This window comes from Cucurbita maxima, unplaced genomic scaffold, assembly GCF_002738345.1.
Source record: "Cucurbita maxima cultivar Rimu unplaced genomic scaffold, Cmax_1.0 Cma_Scf00008, whole genome shotgun sequence".
NCBI classification, from domain to species: Eukaryota; Viridiplantae; Streptophyta; class Magnoliopsida; order Cucurbitales; family Cucurbitaceae; genus Cucurbita; species Cucurbita maxima.
Genome location: NW_019272024.1, coordinates 683,485 through 700,787, shown reverse-complemented (window position 1 = coordinate 700,787; position 17,303 = coordinate 683,485). Strand labels below are relative to the sequence as shown.

The 17,303-nt window shown below is 38.7% G+C and overlaps 2 protein-coding genes and 1 long non-coding RNA gene across 6 annotated transcripts; 1 reads left to right on the top strand and 2 right to left on the bottom strand.

Moving 5' to 3' along the window:
• Positions 1–4,208: 4,208 nt before the first annotated feature.
• Positions 4,209–6,971, top strand: LOC111482750. 2 transcript variants are annotated; one of them, XR_002718256.1, is made up of 4 exons: positions 4,209–4,552; positions 4,639–4,671; positions 6,339–6,439; positions 6,536–6,971. It is a non-coding gene; the product is annotated as an uncharacterized LOC111482750 (long non-coding RNA). The 2 variants fall into 2 exon arrangements; XR_002718255.1 differs by having other exon boundaries at positions 4,213–4,552; positions 6,596–6,971.
• Positions 6,972–8,453: 1,482 nt separating this feature from the next.
• On the bottom strand, positions 8,454–11,141 carry LOC111482735. Of its 3 annotated transcripts, none has more exons than XM_023128667.1 (4): positions 10,666–11,141; positions 10,441–10,535; positions 9,512–10,354; positions 8,454–9,419 (listed from the first exon to the last, which is right to left on the bottom strand). In XM_023128667.1, exons 1-4 carry the CDS (start codon positions 10,913–10,915, stop codon positions 8,772–8,774), a joined length of 1,836 nt encoding a protein of 611 aa, XP_022984435.1. In that variant the 5' UTR covers positions 10,916–11,141; the 3' UTR covers positions 8,454–8,771. The 3 variants fall into 3 exon arrangements, with proteins under 3 accessions (XP_022984435.1, XP_022984433.1, XP_022984434.1); XM_023128665.1 differs by having other exon boundaries at positions 10,441–10,577; positions 10,666–11,140; XM_023128666.1 differs by having other exon boundaries at positions 10,441–10,547; positions 10,666–11,140.
• Positions 11,142–15,365: 4,224 nt separating this feature from the next.
• Positions 15,366–17,161, bottom strand: LOC111482741 (transcription factor TCP19-like). The gene is made up of 2 exons (XM_023128673.1): positions 17,058–17,161; positions 15,366–16,814 (listed from the first exon to the last, which is right to left on the bottom strand). The coding sequence occupies exon 2, from the start codon at positions 16,734–16,736 to the stop codon at positions 15,714–15,716; it is 1,023 nt and encodes a 340-aa protein (XP_022984441.1). The 5' UTR covers positions 16,737–16,814; positions 17,058–17,161; the 3' UTR covers positions 15,366–15,713.
• Positions 17,162–17,303: the final 142 nt, after the last annotated feature.

Sequence of the window (17,303 nt, the reverse complement as noted above, 5' to 3'; positions counted from 1 at the left end):
TTTGACCATGTGGTGGCTGCCATAGAAGAAGCTAGGGATCTATCCATACTCTCCGTTGATGAATTGATGGGCTCGCTTCAAGTCCATGAGGCAAGAATCAATAGAGCATCAGAAAGGAACGAAGAAAATGCACTACAAGTGGAGACAACCAACAACGAAGGAGAAGATATTCATTTAGCAGGTAGAAGTCATGGAAGAGGAGAATTTCGCATCTTCCATGGTGGTCGTGATAACAGGGGCAGATGGAGAAGTGATGGACAGAGACAATTCAATGAACAAAGGAATGTCATACAATGTTACCATTGCAGAAGGTATGGGCACACAAAATCTGATTGTTGGTATAAAAATCAACGAATGAATTTTGCAACAGAGAATGAAGAAGAAGAAAAGCTGCTTATGGCGTGCATGGATACTAATCCAAAAAAGGGTGACTTATGGTTTGTTGATAGCGGATGTTCGAACCATATGACAGACACCAAATCTTTATTCAAAGAGCTTGATGAGACGCAAAAAAATTAAGGTGCAACTTGGAAACACAAAAGAGATGCAAGTTGAGGAAAAAGGTACCGTGAAAGTCGACACCAGTCATGGTAAGATAAAACAATTAGATAATGTTCAATTTGTACCTGATTTATGGTATAATTTATTGAGTGTTGGACAATTGATGACTAGAGGACATTCAGTTCTATTTGATGACAACACGTGTCATTACACATAAAAAATCAGGCCATAAAGTTCAAATGAAAACGTGAAAATTACCGTTGATGACAACACGTTTAATGAAAACGTGAGTTGGGATTGGAGTAAAGAACAGGAGCAGCAAAAGGTTACCGTTGAAGTTTCTCCAAATGAAGAGACAAGGGTCAACTCCAGTGCATCTCCTAGTGCCTCCACTGCAACGCAAAGTGTGTCAAATTCATCATCTTTAGCATCACTAAACAGCAATTCTTCTCTTGAAGAACTTTAAAATGAGACGCCTCCAAGGAAGTATAAATCTTTAGCTGACATATATGCATCATGTCAATTTGCTCTTACTGTTTCAGACCCTATGAATTATGAAGAAGCAACTGAAAAAGAAGACGGGAAGAAAGCCATGGCCGTAGAGATGCAGTCCGTTAAGAAAGATGGAACATGGGATATGGTTGACCTACCAAACGAAAAGTTTTATGGAGATTTATAAAAAGAGGTTTATGTAACACCGCCAGAAGGATTCATAAAAAGACAAAGAAACAAAGGTATACAAGCTGAGACAGACATTGTACGGGTTAAAGCAGACATATTTACGAAGGTCTTGTCAAAAGAAAAGTTTATGTACTTGACATCTGCAACTTTGAATCAAGGGGGAGTGTTGAGATATGATTCAAAGTATTCAAAAAAATATGATTCAGAGTAGTTGAGATATGATTCAAATATTCAAACTACCAAGATTTTAGGAGATTGTTAGTAGATTTGAATTTTTCTAGATTTCGATGATTTACTATTTTTAGTCCAATGTATAAGCTATAAATACGGGAATTGTGTAACCCTCTGAGCATCAAGTCAGTAGATAATAATAAAGCACTGCAACATTCATCTATTCTTATCAAGTAAGTAGAAAAGTCAGCTACTGCCATTTTTGTTTTGTGAAAGAAAATAATCACTCACCCTCGTGTCAAACGAATTTGGCTCTGATACCAAAATTGTTGGAAAAAATGATAGTGAAAGAGATAAGAATCGAATTTGGCTCTGATACCAAAATTGTTGGAAAAAATGATAGTGAAAGAGATAAGAATAGATAGAATAGATGAATGTTGCAGTGTTTTATTATTGTCTACTGACTTAATAGGGTTACACAATTCCCGTATTTATAGCTTATACACTGAATCATAAATAGTAAATCATCGAAATCTATAAAAATTTAAATCTACTAACAATCTCCTAAAATCTTGGTAGTTTGAACATTTGAATCTGATCTCAACTACTCTCTTAATCATATCTTTTTTAATACTTTAAATCATATCTTTTTTAATACTTTAAATCATATCCCAACCATTACTTTTGTTTGGCCTGGTGTGGTTGTAGTGGTGGCTTTAGACTATACTAGAATAATGGGAGACAAAAACAATCCTACGTTGATGGTTTTTTGGATTTTACAAGGAACAGGAGCAACCCAAATTCTCAATCATTAAAATTATATGCTTTTCTATCTGCCCGATGGCTCATTTTTTAACCAAATTATACCTGCATATCTTTTAATGCAAAATTGGAAGCTTTACTAAAATGAAAAGGTGGCCACTATGTATCAGCTTTCTATCTTCAGATATCAATAATCAATGGGTCCAATCTCCCACTAACCTCTCTAGCTTCTAACTCATATCATTTTCTAGTTTGAAAACTCTTCTTTTTCAATACTAAAAGGTGGAGAGCATACGGAATCCACAGCCATCAGAGAATCATTCACAACCCTTTTCTACGCCTCACTTGTATATGTGTTTGAGGACACAGTCGGGTTGAGTTCATTCTTAAACAAATATAAAAATAAATAGGAAATAAAAAGAGGGTTTGGTAATATTAAGGATTTTTAGGATAAGTTGGTCCACCCACAATGTGGAGACGTTAGGGTTTTGAGAACATTATGAGCATAGATAGGGAGCATTAAGAGAAGCAAGTTTAATGGTGGAGGGGAGGGTTGCCCATTTGAGTTATTTTTGGGTACATAATTGAATAGTTAGGCGTATGGTCGGTCTAGATTCGTAAACATTGAAAAGAAGTTTTGTTGCTTTGGAGAGACAAGACAAGACTCTTGGTTTATAATAGGACATCCTCTTTTTCCTCCATTCAATTATTGTAAGAACTTCCAAGATCGAGGTTGCCCGATTCTCTCGACTCTACACTCACTTGCCTTAAATGTTACGTGTAAACAAAGTCTCACATCAATTAGAAAGAAAAGAGAGATCGAACAATTATCTCAATTGATATTATCTCTCTATTGTTTCAGTCAGCCTCTCCTCAAACAATTTTCATAAATCTACTCTCGAATGATAACGAGAGTTTTTGTAACAGCCTAAATTCATCGCTACCAGATATTGTTTTATCTAGGTTTTCCCTCCCTGTCACGCTTTTACTAGAGAGATTTCACACCCTTATAAAGAATATTTCGTTCTCTTCTCCAACCGACGTGGGATCTCACAGTTTTCTTGTTGTTATATGAAGGCCCAAAAAAATCTAGACAGAGCACGACTAGGGATCGCATTGTGGGACATACTTGGTATCGACCACTATTGCATCCTCAATCTCCTCTCCTCGAACAAGAATATAATCCTCCTATTAGGCTACCCAACCTGATAGTGCTATTCTTCGTAGTTCTATCAATCGAGCTGACTGAATAGAGTTATAATTTGTTCGCCACCCGAGCCCTTTTGGTCTAATCTAAGAATTCATCCACAATGTCATATAAAGCAATCAAACCCCTTCCCAAAAGAGAAGGAAAAGATATGGGAAAATTGAGTCTCCTTGTTTTGAACCTATCATCTACTTTAAGCCAAACATTTTGTTCTAAAAGGTCCGTTCTACCCTTCGTAAGCCCATGGGCCCAATTAAACGTGTTTATGGGCTTCACTATATCGATTGAACAGGTTTGCATCAATATCTTCAATTAAACGTTCGTCAGCCCATGGGCCCAATTCAGGTTTGCATGCAGGTTCACTATATCAATTAAACGTTCCAATCTTCACCACACTCACATACAGGTTTGCATCAATATTTTCAATTATTAATTACAATTAGCCTATATAATCTGTTTTAGTTCGTTACACATCGTCATCAGTCTTATAGTGAGGTTTCTACACCTTTGTAATGAACGTTTTTATCTCCAACCAACGTGAAATCTTACAATCCGACCCTCTTGGGAGTCTAGTATCTTCGCTAGCACACAGTTCGGTGTCTGGCTTTGATACTATTTGTAACCGTTCAAGTCCACCGCTAGTAAATATTGTCCACTTTGACTCATTACTTATCACCGTCAACCTCTAAATTTTATGACGTGTCTACTAGAGAAATGTTTTCACAAAAGATTCTCCAAACTTTTGAATTAACTTCCAAAACTAAGGCTAACTATTATTTTGAATATAGGATTATCCACATCTTGATAATGCAGATAGAAGAGGTGTGAAAGCCAAGAGCAAAATACGAATCTCTTCAGCGTTCCCATAGGTTATTTAATTATCCTATTTTGTGTCAAATTCTCTTTGTTCACGTGCGTAGCACATGCGCTACAATCAGGCAACTCGCGTATGCAATCGCTGGTCCTGGAGGTTTCGTTTTGCCCGCGAAGAGCGTACTTTCCCCAACGAAGAAACCCAGGTTCCATTTTTTCGCAGTGAATAGAAGCTTTAAGAAACTGGGTTTTTTTGGTTTGGGTCAAATCCAGAATCCCTTTTAGCCGTTCTGGTTTCTGATTGTGATTCCCACAAGAAATTGTTTTAAGAAACAATGGGTTCTGATGGGTCTTTTGCCTGAGATTGGCCCTGATGGCATTGCCAGGGAAGCTCCTGTAATTGCGTACACTGAAAAGGTAATGAGTCGGAATTGTGGGCTGCAACATTTAGTTCTTATTTCTTCTTCTCAGTTTTACTTATTTGCTTTCGAAATGTGTTACAGATAATCGAGGAAGGGAGGCTTCAATTGAAAAAAGTACGTTTCTCGTTCATTATCTTTCTTGTTGACGGAAATTTAAGTCCTGAAGGAAATTATCCTGGCTTTGTTATTTATATTTTTCTTAAGAATATTACAAGTTTAAGCCTTCGATTTGTGCTGTGTTTAGTTTCACAGTTAATTATGTTTAGATCCTATAATTTGTATTTGAGATCAAATTTTGATGTTTGGAGAGGATTTTTCATACCATTCTTACGCTTGAAGTTGTTGTTGAAGAATGAATAATCGTGGTGAGGCAAAAATTGAGATGTCAGAAGCTTAGTATCATAATTTGACCATTCACCCGTCAATTTGAATATAACTCCATAGATAAAGATTCAATTACCATCTTAAACCCCTGCAATTGTTGAATTCAAAAAGAAGAAAATATAATAAGCCATAAGATTTGGAATACCACTTTGGTTTGGCTCCGGTTTGTTGTGCCGAAAATGCCACAGCCTTCAATGATACCATTTGTTGTACAAAAAATGCCATAACCAAAATGTTTTGATACCCACTGTGGACCTTTCATTGGGACTATTGTTAAGTTAATAAACTTGATGTAGAAGCTCGAATTTTGTGTCCCTGGAACCTCCGATAAAATTGGAATGATATAGAAGCTCTGATTTTGTGCTGAAATCTAGTGGGGTAAATCACTGAAGCTTAATTAACCTAATAGGATCAGAGTCACCTTTAAGAATGATTCCATCTCAGAAACGACAGTTGGGCCTGTTACAACTCCAAGCACGAGATTTTTCATATAAAAAGAAAACTCCACAAGTATGAAATTAGTGAAATGAAGTTGAAAACTCTGCATCAAGTTTTTTTCTTTCTTTTTTTTTTTTCTCTTCTTACCTGCTTCCTTAAACGAGAGGTTTTGTTGAGGATTGTTGGGAGGAGTCCTACATTGGTTAATTAAGTAGATGAGAGGTTGTTGGGAGGAGTCCCATATTGACTAGTTAAGGGAATGATCATGGGTTTATATGTAAGGAACACTATCTTTGTTGGTATGATGCCTTTTAGAGGAACAAAAAACAAATGCACGAGAGCTTATACTCAAAGTGGACAAATATTATACCATTTTGGAGAGTCGTAATTTCCAACAGGTTTTGTTGGTGACAGGAGAGAAATTTGGTAGAATTGTTTGAGAGAAGAGAACTTTGTAAAACTACGAAGGAATACTTATTGATTTTCTATACCTTCCACCAATGCCAACATGCATATATATAGGTAATTTGGGATATTCCCCATTACCATTCATTATCCAAAAATCATGCACCTATTTAATTAGGAACTAATAAATCTATTCATACATGTGCTTACTAATAAATCTATTCATACATGTGCTTATACATGTATCTATACATGTACAAGTGACCCTTCGACACGTATCTATTCATACATGTATCTACTAGTGACTTTTGAACACATGTATCTATTCATACATGTATCTACTAGTGACCTTTCAACACATGTATCTATTCATACATGTATCTACTAGTGACCCTTCAACACATATACATGTATCTACTAGTAACCTTTCAACACATGTATCTATTCATACATGTATCTACTAGTGACCCTTCAACACATGTATCTATTCATACATGTATCTACTAGTGACCCTTCAACTGGTTCTTCATGAATGGATTTATTACTTTGTCCAGATATATTGAAGAAAACTTATCTAAAATTCGGGATGTTGAATGAGAGTTGCCAAATCTTACAATGGAGATGATACACACATCTGGGCCAAAAAGAAAAGCAGGTTGAGCTTACTCTTAGCTTAGTTGTTTTATTTTGATTGTTGATTTTCATGAAATGATTTTTGATTCACCAAGAAGCATGGTTGTGGTATCTGTAGCACGTGAAGTTTTGAGGAAGAAAATATAAATGACAAGAGAGTGAATACGTGCACGTGCAGGCAGGTTGAAGGAAGAACAAGCAAAGAAGGTTTGAATTGAAGTGGAGTATGAACTTCTGTTGCTCATGTAGGTCTTGTATTACAAGGATAGTGGCTACTACTTCTGGTTAGCCATTAACATAACCCCTGTTGAGATACGATGTAGAATGTATGCCTTTTGGGTTAACACAGGATGAGAAAACAACGAGGGTCAAGTAATGAAAGTAAAATTGATTTCTCTGCAGCCAATAATAATTCTATCAGGTATTTAAGTGTTCTTACCTGTTACTCAATTTCACATCTAGCAGAGATGAAATATGTTTGGACTTACGAGCAGGCATTTATGGAGACTGGTTGGTGAAAAATAGTAGAAAGGCATTGAATTCATTTATTTGAATCTGGAAAAAGGCACCGTTTATTCATGCTTTATTTTTCTATACTTTGTAAGAGCCCTTAGTGTTTGATAGAGTAGCAGTCTAAATTATTACCGACCCATCATTTATTGCATACAAATTAGATCTTGTGGGACCTCTCCGATCCCAGCTGCACTCAATATTATATTTTGCACTAAACTCATAGTCTAACTGCCCAAACTACCCAAATTAGATACACGTTTACTTTCGCTCACATTACCGTCAGCCTTATAGTTCTAAAACGCATATGCTATAGAGAGATTCCAACCCCTAATCAAAGTGGGATCTCAAAATCCACTTTTATTAGGTGTCATCATTCTTGCTAGCTTCCTCTCTCCAACCAATGTGAAATCTCACAATCTATTCTCTTTGGGGCCAACATCTTTGTTAGCACACTGTCCTGTGTCAGCTTTGATGCCATTTGTTCAAATCTACTGTTAATAAATATTGTCCGTTTTGGCCTGTTACGTATCGTCGTCAATCACACAGTTTTAAAATGCATCTACAAAGAGAGATATGAAATGTTTCGTTCCCCTCTCCGATGTGGACATCTCACACTCACAAACCCTTAACCAAACTTCATCAACCTTCGGAATGAAAATAATAATAAAATAAATAATGGCAGTCTAGATTTAAATTGTCATGAATGGCATTTAAATGTGTGACAAACTTTAAATACAGGATATTTGATTTCAGATGGGGAAGTTGAAGTCAAACCTGTGAGATAGGTACCTTATCTTTTTAACCATTTAATGTTTTCTCATATTCAAAATCAAATTTTGATTATCATTATTACACTATTAAGTCAAACTTAAATAATTTAAGAATATCATATCTAGGTTCAAAATATATGATCCCATCTGCAAAGTAATTTCAAATAAAACACCATCATTGATGACATAATTAATTATGTAGTTGATTAAGCTCATTTATTTGAAATCTAAATTATGAATCCCCACACGTGACCAAGATCTAAGCATAAGGTAAAGTGAAGGATTTGAATTCTTTTCCCGCTGGATTTCAAGTTAGGGACATTAATGTTTTTATTTATGATTGTGTCCGAAATGTTTCATGCGATGACAATTATTTTGTGTATTAGGACAGCATCCAAAATCATATCATGCCATCACGTGACTCACTTTCTACTCCATTAATTAATTTCACCTCCCCAATTTTCAAATATTTTTTTTTATTTTTTTTTTACTTTCGGATTAAATGTGTTTTGGTTTTTGAATTTAGGCCCCTACACTTTGCTTTATTTCCGGGTTACACCCCAGTGCTCTCACACTTTTGTCCGGTAACCTTTTCAATTATTCCATTTTTCTTATTTAATTATTTATTTATCGTCACCACATGTCGCCCGTATCTTATCCACATTGGACATTAAACATTAAACATTAAACATTATACATTAAACTAACTAACTTAGGTTGTTAGCTAAAGTTAAATATTAAAAGGAAAAAGAAAAAGAAAATATAAGTTTAATTGAATGAATAAAACAGTGCTTTTAAATATTAATTTTTACACTATAGAAGATATAGGATATAGATATTTCCCTCTTACTACATAAATAGCCTTTTTTGTAATTTTGGGAATTTAGAGTGAGAAATAAAATTTGTAGAGAGAGAGAGAGAGAGAGAGGGAGGAATGGGATTCCTTCGCCAAAAAAGACCGTCTTTCCAGAACCGAAAAATCTCAGTGTTTGTCGGCTGGGTCAACAATCCACGTGTAACTTCGACCTGCATCTGTGGGTCTACACTCTCCAAGTGGCATCTCCCACGTGATTATCCTGCCATCTCTGTCTCAACAAAACGAACCGTTTCGTTCAAAAGCTCCTCCACTATCCACTCCTCAATCTCCTTCACTATCCCCTCCTCACCTTCCTCCTCAAAACCAATCCCCAAAATGTCCATGTCTTTTTCGATTATCCCATCTATGTCCTCCAATATCTCACACTTGGCACGTGGCAACCTTTTCACTTTCTCGCACAATTTCTCCACCACATCCGCCCATACCTCTCCCGGCGACGCCGCCCCTCGGTACGGCCTTACTTCGAGATACGGCTCCAACAATTCTTCGACCAAGTGGCAGAGTAATTTTCTATGTGAATTTGAAACTCTATTATGGGTGGTGTTGTAATTTTCAGGGAAAACGGTGGAGTAAACTGAAGTGGAAGTACTCCTGCGGCGGAGGAGTATTTGTCTAACGTACTCCAGTTCTGCCGCGATGTCGTGGTTGCCACTGCAATCGGCGGCGGCGGCGTTTTGTTTGGGGTTGTTGCCGTCTTTATTACTGTTACTGAGTGGTAATTGGATGACGTGTTGGTGATGATGAATAATTGGAATGTGGGGTTGGTGGTTAGATGACTGCAAGTATCGTTTTGATTCCTTATCGACTGTCTGATTTGCAGGTTGATTCCGATTGCACGGTGACTGTGAAAGAAAAACAAGAACACAACATAACAAAAAATAAAAAATAAAAATATTATTATTAATCAAAATAGAGAGTAAAAATTTGAATTTACCTGCATTGGAAATGGTTTGATGGGTGAGGGAAATGGAGGGTCTTTCTTCATAAGGATGGTCGGAACAGAGCCGAAGCTCAAAAGCTGATTCGACAATGGAGTTTTCTTAGTGTTCTTGAGAGGACCATCAATGGCGGCTTTGGTTATTCTGGATGGAACTACAAATGGCTCCTCTTGTTTATTACTCTTCTTTAACCCCGCCTTTGTCTTCACGGGCTTCTGTGTTCTTGGCTTCCTCTGCCCTAAAACACCTTCTTTCATGGCCTCAACTTTTGGTGTCGGTTTGTTGGGATTTTTGGGCAGTCTCGGAGATACTGAAGAAGATGATGATAATGATAAGACCTTTTTGGGTTTTGTTTGAGTAATCATATCCTGATCTCTTCTTGTACTGTAATAATTATTGGTGATATCGCTGAGACCACCTTTTCTGCTCACAGTTTCTTTGATTTGCTTCACGATCTCTTTAGCATAATGGCTTGGATTCGGACTTGGACTTGGAGTTGCATTCTCTTTATCGAAATTGGGGATTTGAAGTGAGAGGCGGTGGTGATAATTATCCACATTTGGTTTTCTTTCACAAGATGTTCTTGGGGTTTCCGGCAAGGAACGAGTCCCAGTTAAATGATTTTTGCCTGTTTTTGGCTTTCCAACAAGTGAATAAGGAGTTCTGGTTGTGGTTGAAGGAGAGGTGGATTGAGGTAGAAGATCCAGACCCATTAATCTCGCCACTAAAGTTGGCGTCTTGGTGCTCGGAGAGTCGTTGCCGGCGGACAAATTCTTGTTTGAATTCATTTCTGATTCTTTGGTTATTCCACTTTTGGTTTTGATTTGAACAATGCCCTTCTGCGACAAAGAAAAGAGTTTGAATTGGGTTAGTTACTGTGTTTGCAAATAGAATTTTCTCGAGAACATAAAATCAAATTACGTACTGGGAAATGTAAACCATCCTCCTTTTGTTTTGGAGTACATGGTAATGAAGATTCTTCTTCCTCTGACTCCACACTGTTTCGTGGTGCTTCAGTACCTAAATTTTTCACTGACCCATTACTCAAAATCAGATTTTGATCTGAAATACAGAGAAAAATTAGAGAAAGAAAGCAAACCCCTATATCAAAATCTGATTTTGGTCCTATAAAGAGGAAAAAGGAAAGAACCTTTAGACAGATGGTCGTCGTCCGGCGGTGGAGGAGAGACAATGGGGTTGAGAGAAACAGTTGACCGAGGAGGGTGATGATGTTGGTGGTGGCTCAAAGGATGAAAATCAAAGAGCTGAAAAACAGCACACATACAGCCAGCAGAGGTAGAAGAAGAAGCTTCATCGAAACCATTTGGTTCATTTTTTAGTGTTTTAGTGGAAGCTGTGGCTGTTCTTCCATGTCCGCTCCAATACCTTTGCTTCCCCATAATCGGGAATCCCCTCTCTTTTGTGTCTCAATTATAAGCAAAGAGGGAAAGAGTGTTTGTTATATAGAAAGAAAAAAAGTTCATGAGAAAAATGTCAGAAACAGGGAAAGCTAAGAACTTTCTCTCTCTCTCTCTCTCTCTCTCATGTAGTAAAAGAGGGAAAAAGAAAAGGGAACGAGAGATTCTGCAGTGTAAGCGAAAACAACGGATGAAATGAAAGCATATTTATATAAGAATTCTGGAATTTGAAGTACACCCAGAAGTATGATCCGTTGTTATTCTCAGTACTCTCTCTCTCTCCTCTTCTCTCTGTTACTTTCTTTTCTTACACTCACTCCCAAATTTTACCGCACCCAAACCCCAAAAAAACCATAACCCTTTTTCATTTTCAACTTTGTTTTTGTGTTGGGAATTGAAATGGGTGAAGGGAATAAGTAAAATAGTTGGTTGGCTTCGCAGTCTGCAGACTCGGGCTAAGAACCTAAAGCTTTATATAATACTATTTCTGGGTTTTGGTTTAGGATGATGAATATTCAACTCAATTTATGCACCTAAGCCATAATATTGGCTATGAGATGTGGGGATAGTTCTGAGTTCTGAATCTGATGACCAAATTTACTTCCATTCTCTGTTTTGGGGAAGAGGGTATTTCTTATTTTTGTTTCCTTAGTCTGTTGTTTTCCGTTGTTAGGTACATAGATTGGACCTACAATAATAATGAACTGATCAACTCCATCTCCAGAACTTAGCTATATGATATTCCCCTTTACTAATGTATATGAAAGATGTAGTAATAAGTGCTTCAATCATGCATTGTTTAGAAAGGAATCAATGGATTTGACAGTAAAGTTTGAGAGAGGGAAAAGCTTTTGGTTTTGCATCCAAACAAGATTTTATGATAAAAAAGGACCATATGAAAGTAAATGGGTTTTGTGGGTAATGCATGTGAAGGTAGGGTAGGAAGGGAATTGTTTGGTTATGAGAAGTGAGGAGGCAGAAAGAGGGGTATTAAGGAGGACAGTGTAAACCTGTAAAGTGCTCTGTTTGGATCCCACTTTCAGACACCCCAAACAACAAAAATAATCAATCCTATCCTCTTTTTAACTACAACGGTTTTCAAATTGTTTAAGCTTTATAATACCAAAATAACCGTGTTTTTGTGAGACCCTACGTTGGTTGGTTGGTTGGTTGAAAAGGGGAACGAAGTTATAATAGCCCAAGCCTATCGTAAGTAGATATTATCATCCTCTTTGAGCTTTCCCTTTTGTGTTTTCCTTCAAGGTTTTTAAATGCGTCTTTGTTATGAACAGGTTTCTACACCCTTCTTTCAATCCATCCTCTTCTGGGACCCATCGTCCTTGCTGACACTTGTTCCCTTGCCTTCAATTGATGTGGGACCACCCAATCCACCTCCTTCGGGGCTCAGCCTCCTCGTTGTCATATCACCCGATATCTAACTCTGATACTATTTGTAATAGCCCAAACCCATTGTTAGCAGATATTGTCTGCTTTGGCCCGTACGTGTGGAAACCTATTCTTGGTAGACACATTCTAAAACCATGAGACTAACAACGGTACGTAATGAGCCAAAACAGACCATAGTTACTAACAGTAGACTTGGATTACAAGAATAGACGTGAAAACAATAAAGAAGATACCTAAGGTTATGGAAAAAAAAGTAAAGAATATTGGAGTGCACATTATTGTAGGACAATGTGAAGTTTCAGATTCAGTTTTTGTGGAAAACTTTGCAGATTCTGTGGTTAAAAATTAATAATATTCCATTACAATACAAGTTGAGGTTCCCAGAGAGCAAAAAATTTGAAATTCAAAAGCTTGTAAAGTTGAGAGGGAGAAGGGGTGGAGACATTATTTGAGTGGTGGACATATGATGATGGTGAATTGCAGTGAAGCCATTGTTTTTTATGCCTCTAAGTAACCATTCAGACCAGACAAACACACATCCTTATGTCTCCTAAAATCTCACTTTCCTTCTTCCCTTTTACTATCATTTTCTCGGAACTATGTGGAAGTCTTGGATTTACAAAAAATTGGAGACATGGAGATGTTGTGCCTTTATCGAACACTTTCAAATTTACGCCCAACCCATATTGAAACTTCACTCCAATGATGCACAAGCCCACAAAATTGGTACTATTGGAGATGGGAATTGTATGAGAGAAAGTGTAGGGAGGCCCCTCCTTGTTCCTTAACCTTATTCAATTATTGAAACAGAGAGAGAGAGAAGGGTTTTCCATTTCTCCATTATTAATATTCTTCTTCCATTGTCAGCAACCCTTTGGATGGATATAAGGAATTAGGAGGGAATGCAGAGTTTGATCTTGAAATCTTGAACAAAACGCCATGATTGATGTTTGAATGCAAATGTTTATTAATGGATAAATGGGTGTTGATTAAGGCTGGGAGACATGAGGGAGGGGTATGATTTAAATTAAAAAGGGATTGGTTTGTCCCCTAACCTGATTAAGAGTGCATGCATGTGAGTAATATGGGCATAGAAATTATGAAGGCACTGGATGTCCAAATTGCATGCTTGTGGGCTCAATGCATCACTCCATGATAGCAAGTGTTTGTCCGAAGGTATGCGAAAAGCGGGGCGTTTGTGTCGTCACCGTAGTGATTTGTTGTGTAAGCTTTTCATATGCTAATTCTTCATGCATTCAAGTTTTTGGCTTTCTGTAATGTCGCTAACAAAGAGGCATATATATCCATTGTTCTGGAAGAAGTTTTAAAGGGTTTGTAGCCAAACTATCAGAAGAAATTTGCTTGAATCCATCAACCAATATGAGATATTACAATTCACTCGCTTGATATCTGACTCTGATATCATTTGTAACAATTCAAGTCTACCACTAGCAGATATTGTCTCTTTTGACTTTTCTTTTCCGGTTTCCTCTGAAAGTTATAAAAAAGGGTCTACTAGGAAGAGGTTATTGTGAGATTCTACATTGGTGGGAGAGGGAACAAAGCATTTCTTGAAAACCTCTCCCTAAAAGATGCATTTTAAAACCTTGAGTTGATGCCTATATGGGAAAGCCTGAAGAGAATAATATCTGCTCGCAGCTAGCTTGAGCTGTTACAAATGGTATCAGAGTCAAACACCGGGTGGTGTGTTAGTGATCACGCTGGCTCCCAAAATGGTGAATTGTGAGATCTCACATCGGTTGAAGAAGGTAACGAAGCATTCCTTACAAGGGTATGGAAACTTCACCCTAGTAGATGCGTTTTAAAAATTTTGAGGGCAAGCCCGAAAGAGAAGACCAAAAAGAACAATATCTACTAGATAGGTGTGGGCTTGACAACGGAGGAGTTCCAATAATTCTAGACATGGAAGAGGATGGGGTCTGAATTATCCTTCAGTTTCCCTTGCAGTGGAAGATGGATATGGATATGGATGGCTATTTTACCAGAAAAGTGACCAACGTTGGGTCGCGGAATTCAACTCACCACGTTAAAGTTCGTAGTACGCCTGAATTATGGTAAAAAATAAGGCAACAGTTCTTTCATTTTCCACAACTGGGTCCAAGAACTGTCCAAATTCGGTTTTGGACCTTTGTTTCTTAGAATTTGGGCCAACCCAGATTCCAAGGTTGGATCAATATGATGAATTGAGTTGACGCTGCGAATTCTTGATTGAAAGGAAGAAGAGTGTGAGAATCTTAAAGAGTGTGAGCCTCAACCAAGTCCTTAACTTGTAATCCTCTGTTTGCAAAGCTCTGGATGAGGTTAGACACATTGAAATTTGGAGGTGGCAAGTTGATGGTTTCAGAAGCATTTGACAATACCAGCACAACAAACAAAACAGGGTGTGGGCATGCAGTTTCAAGCATGGCGTTGGCTTCCTGGATCACATGGAACGACCTTAGCGACATGTTTGGAGGTGCATCTTTTTCTCTGCCTGTTCTCTGGCGTTCAGTCTATCAACCAACACCGACGCAGTGCATCCCTGTTAAATACTCCATCATACACATTTTCAGTTTGAAGTGAGACAAAATCTACCTAATTATCCCATTAAAACACATATATGAATAACCAAAAACTTAAAATGATGGGATAGAGCGGGGACCACCACTAGGACTTGGGGGCCCAAGTATGAGTCGGTCCAAAAAGGGACACGTGTCCTTCTATCACATGACAGCCAGCTCCGATGTTGTGGCCCACCCCACCTGACCTAACTCCTCAATCCCTTTTTTTGACTTTTATTTTTGTATAATCCATAAGCTTTGTGGGCCCCCCCCCCACCCACGCGGCACGCCTCGCCTAGCTATTAGGTTGCGGGGCCCGTGCTTACACGTGCATCCTAATCTTCTCGTAACCCACCACCCTGCACGTGGGCAGGGCAACCTTCTTGACGGAAAAGAAAGCCAACCTGCAAGAACTATAAATTAAATGGATGAATGAAAGTAAACTTGTTTTCCTTTTCAGAGTATTAAAAAGAACGGCAAAAGATTTCAGTCTGATAATTGTTAGCAGTGGCAGTAAACTGGATATAAACAAGAACAAATTGTGAGAGAGCAGAGAGAGAACAGAGAGAACAGAGAGAACAGAGTAACATAAAAATGGGAGAAAGGAGGAGGGAGGCGGAGGAGGAGGAGGAGGAGGATGGGCTGTTGTATCCTAATCTTTTTACAGTGCTGACAACATTTATTAGTGGGAAAACAATCTTTTGCCCAAACTGTTTGTAACTAAAGTTCTAACACACCAAACAACAGCAACAACAACGATAACAAACACTGGGAGTTAAAAAAAAAAAAAAAAAAAAAAAAAAAAAAAGTCATTATTTTGTTGAAGGTTTCGAACATGGCGTTTCAGGCTTTGCGGGGCTTGGTCGACCCATGAATTCCAGCTCCTTCTTCTCGTAAATTTCCAACGAGAAATCTCTCAACATTTGTGTGCTACCACTGGTTGTCGCTGGAGCACTCGCCGTCGCCGGGGAAGATCCACTTTCTAACCCACTCGAACTATTTGAAACACCACCTCTCGCCAGAAACGGCATCACACCCCCAAATTGCAAACTGGGATTCATTGATGATACGAAATTAGATATGGGTCTTGCCGGCACTGCCCACAGCTGCGGTTGGTGGTGGTTTGGTGTTCCCGGAAACATGAAGAATGGCTCTGTAACCCCGCCGGCGCTTCCCCAGAAAGGAACAAGGCCGGCACCGTAAGCCGCCATTGGAGCAATCGGCGTAAGACCCGAGGAAACGGTTGCTTGATCGTTGCAATCGTTTGATTCGGAGTTTGAGTCTTTTCGTCGTTTTTTCCTTGGTGCTTCAGAAATTTCCCCATTCGGCCTCGCCGGGGATGTGGTTGGGATTTTAAGCGTCCCGCCGACGGAAACGGCGATGGCCGGAACGGTGCCGGTACCCGTTGCTTCGATAATTGCCGGCTCAGCGTGCTCGAGTAGCCACCGGATTGTCTCGCCGTCAGACTTATGGTCGAGTTCTCTGGTCAGCTGGAAGATACGGGCGGCGCAAGCCGCCGGCATCCGAATCCTCCGGCCTCGGCCCTCAACCTTTGTGTGGCGGTCCTTGGAAGGACGTTTCACTGGCTTCGCCACCGTCGACGGTATCTGAGAGAGACTCAAAGGGTGCATAATATCCAATCCGTGCTCCATAATCCCTTCCTTTTCTTTCTTCGGAACCGCCGTAGACGGCGGCTCCATGTGGGGATCCGATAAATTCCCTTCAGGCTTGGCAAGATTTGAAGAATCTACAGTGCAACTGTCCTGGTTTTGACAGCCTCCATTGGAGCTTCCTTCCTTTTCATCAAGGCGATGGTTTTGATTGGCTTCCTCCATGAAGAAACCCAAATCAAAATCCAAGTAAAACCCAGAAAAATTGAGAAAAAAATCCCCGACGCCCAACAAAGAAAAGGCCTGAAATCGAGAAATTTCGTGGATAGAAGTGAGTGAAACGTTGGAGAAAAAATGTAGAAGAAGACGAAGGGAATAACAGGTTGACCAGACGAAAATGAATCTGATCTCAGTATGTACTGTGGATGATTAGATAGAGTAATTGAGAAATCCAAAGCAAAAAATTGGGTAAAAACATTTGTTAAGTATTTTAAGAAGAAAAGAAAAAAAGTATGAAAAAGGTAAGAAAGGAAGAGAGAAACAAACCCTAGAGGAGCAGGAGCAGGAGCAGGCGGAGGAGCAGCAGCAGCCAGAAGCCAACCCCACTTTATCCTTTCAACTTTGAAGAGGGACCCCCAAACCCTATTTATTTTATGGAGTAAAATTAATGGACGGCTCAGATCTTTTGTTTCCATTACAACTTGCATAGATGGTTGGCACGTTTGGGTTTGGTCAAAGATTTGTTTGGTTTGGGGTCTCCACCTTTTTTTTTTTTTTTTTTTTTTTTTTTTT

Coding starts and splice junctions, on each gene's coding strand:
- LOC111482735 (XM_023128665.1), bottom strand. CDS start 10,915: ATGGGGAAGCAAAGGTATTGGAGCGGACATGGAAGAACAGCCACAGCT. Junction 10,578..10,665: donor CGACGACCATCTGTCTAAAG/GTTCTTTCCTTT, acceptor TCTGTATTTCAG/ATCAAAATCTGATTTTGAGT. Junction 10,355..10,440: donor AGGATGGTTTACATTTCCCA/GTACGTAATTTG, acceptor TCTTTGTCGCAG/AAGGGCATTGTTCAAATCAA.
- LOC111482741 (XM_023128673.1), bottom strand. CDS start 16,736: ATGGAGGAAGCCAATCAAAACCATCGCCTTGATGAAAAGGAAGGAAGC.